At 45.4% G+C, this 2136-nt stretch overlaps 1 protein-coding gene across 1 annotated transcript in view; it reads left to right on the forward strand.

Moving 5' to 3' along the window:
- Positions 1-807, forward strand: part of mmp17a (matrix metallopeptidase 17a) — a 178956-nt gene extending 178149 nt beyond the window's left edge. The window contains exon 9 of the mRNA XM_084325150.1: positions 424-807. Coding sequence (XP_084181276.1) covers positions 424-752 — 329 coding nt within the window. The 3' untranslated portion in view covers positions 753-807. The remainder of the gene's footprint in view (positions 1-423) is intronic.
- The last annotated feature ends 1329 nt before the right edge of the window (positions 808-2136 follow it).

The raw sequence follows: 2136 nt of genomic DNA on the forward strand, positions 1-2136 counted from the left end.
TTGTAATGAACCAAATGAGAATATCAATACAAATTTTTTTTTTATCTTTGACTGTGAATAACACCATGCTAACACCATGCTAAAATTGACCAGACCTGAAAATGAATAAATGGAAGATGATTAAACAGAAGGTTTTGTAGATACAGTACTGAATTCTGCCATCCGGACACATGCAATTTGAAATATGATTATAGAATATAGAATATCAGGCCTAATGGTTATGCGATTAAAATGCAATTAATTCGATTAATTAATTACAAATCCTGTAATTAATTAGATACATTTTTTTAATCGCCTGACAGCACTAATATATATATAATATATATTCTCGTTCATCGCTGTGGATTTCATTGGAGAGTAGATTTTGCAACTAACTAATAGAATATGTTCTCCTCCTCCCTCTCCTCCCCTCCGCTCCTGCAGGCTCCTCCTACTTCTTCAAAGGGAAGGAGTACTGGCGTGTGGTGGGGAGCGACATGGAGGCGGACGCCGGCTTCCCCAAGGCCATCGGCAGAGACTGGCTGCTGTGCACCGAGATGCTCTCCGACTCCCCCGCCACAGAGCCCAACGGCACGGAGACACGGGTCAACGGGCAGCACCGGCCGGACCACGCCGAGAACGGCTACGAGGTCTGCTCCTGTACCTCGGACTCTGCCCTGCCCCTCGGGCCCCTGCGGTCCCCCTTCTGCCTCCTCCGGCTCCTGGCCATTCTCTGGACGCTCTCATTGGCCCTCCCCTCTGCACCGCTATGATGTCAAAGTGGGGGTTAGAGGGCCCGGAGCCGAACAACCAGGAAGTATGACCCAGCCCCAGAGAGAGAGAGAGAGAGAGAGAGAGAGAGAGAGAGAGAGAGAGAGAGAGAGAGAGAGAGAGAGAGAGAGAGAGAGAGAGAGAGAGAGAGAGATAAAGACTCTACTGGTGGAGGGCTGGGGTCACACTCAGTGAGAAAGACACCTTTAAGCAGCTTTTGTTCTTGTGCTTACAGTCTCAGTTGGCATCATTTGTCACAATTTTTTTTGCTGTTATTTATTTGAGAAAATTCCATTTAATTGGATCCGAACACTGTTGAATGATCAGTGTTCGGAGGAAAAGGGAATGGAATTGGACTAACAATGTGTTTCTGGACACGCCAAGGGAACATTACCAATAGTGGTCTCATGAAAGTCCTTTTCAATATTTCACAGTATTGTTTAATTTTCTCTTGTCGAGAAATGGGGGTATGACTGGAAATACATTAGGCTGTTTGGCGACGGGACGTGTTCAGGGGTGGAACGCTCAGGGTTTTGGGGCACTAGCCCAGCATGTTGATTTGGCTGCCATCCTCCAAAACCAAACCAAGGTCAAATTCCCTTTTGTATCACCGCACAGCCAGGCTGGTGGAAGTCCGTTCCAATAAGACATTTAGGTCCACTTCCACTAGCCCAGATTCAAATGCAGGTGAGTGAGCATGATTTTAGCCCCACCTGAAAACGAAAGGACCACAATGGAAATAAGCCTTAGGAGCTCGATTGTGTTTTTATCCTTTTTGATTATAAAATTATTTTGTATTTGGGGGGCCTCTCTGGCTTGTATTTTATAGGTCAATAAAGAATTTCAATCAATCAAGCTAGAATTGGGGCTAGTAAAGATTTCCATCCCTGGATATGTTTTTAGAAATGGACAGGAAATATATTGATAATAATTATTTTTGTTTCATGTATGACGAGCTTAGCTGTGACTCAGTGTACCGGTACCGTAGGGAGGTGAACGGCACCTTGGCACCAACGCATGCCCTGTCGCCTTTTCTCCTGCTATCACGACAAGTGCTTTAAGAATCCAAGAATTCACACTAATACACACACACACACACACACACACACATACAGTACACACATACATACACACATACACGCTTATTCTGTGTGTGTTTATAAGGTCTGATCAAGCTGAAACACTTTGTAATGTCTGGAATTGACTGGACTGAACTTGACTTCTCAAGGACAGCTTGCTCACTGAGACCCCAGTGTCAGGGCTACGATGGACGGACGGACGGAAGGATAGAAGGACAAGCCAACTCTCACTCTTTCACAGATAATTCTCCTCCCTCAACTGCACCTGTGTCTCTGACCATGTGATCAAACCGCGGGCAACTCTGGT

The sequence above is a fragment of the Notolepis coatsorum genome (genome assembly GCF_963971535.1).
Source record: "Notolepis coatsorum genome assembly, chromosome: 11".
Lineage (NCBI taxonomy): Eukaryota > Metazoa > Chordata > Actinopteri > Aulopiformes > Paralepididae > Notolepis > Notolepis coatsorum.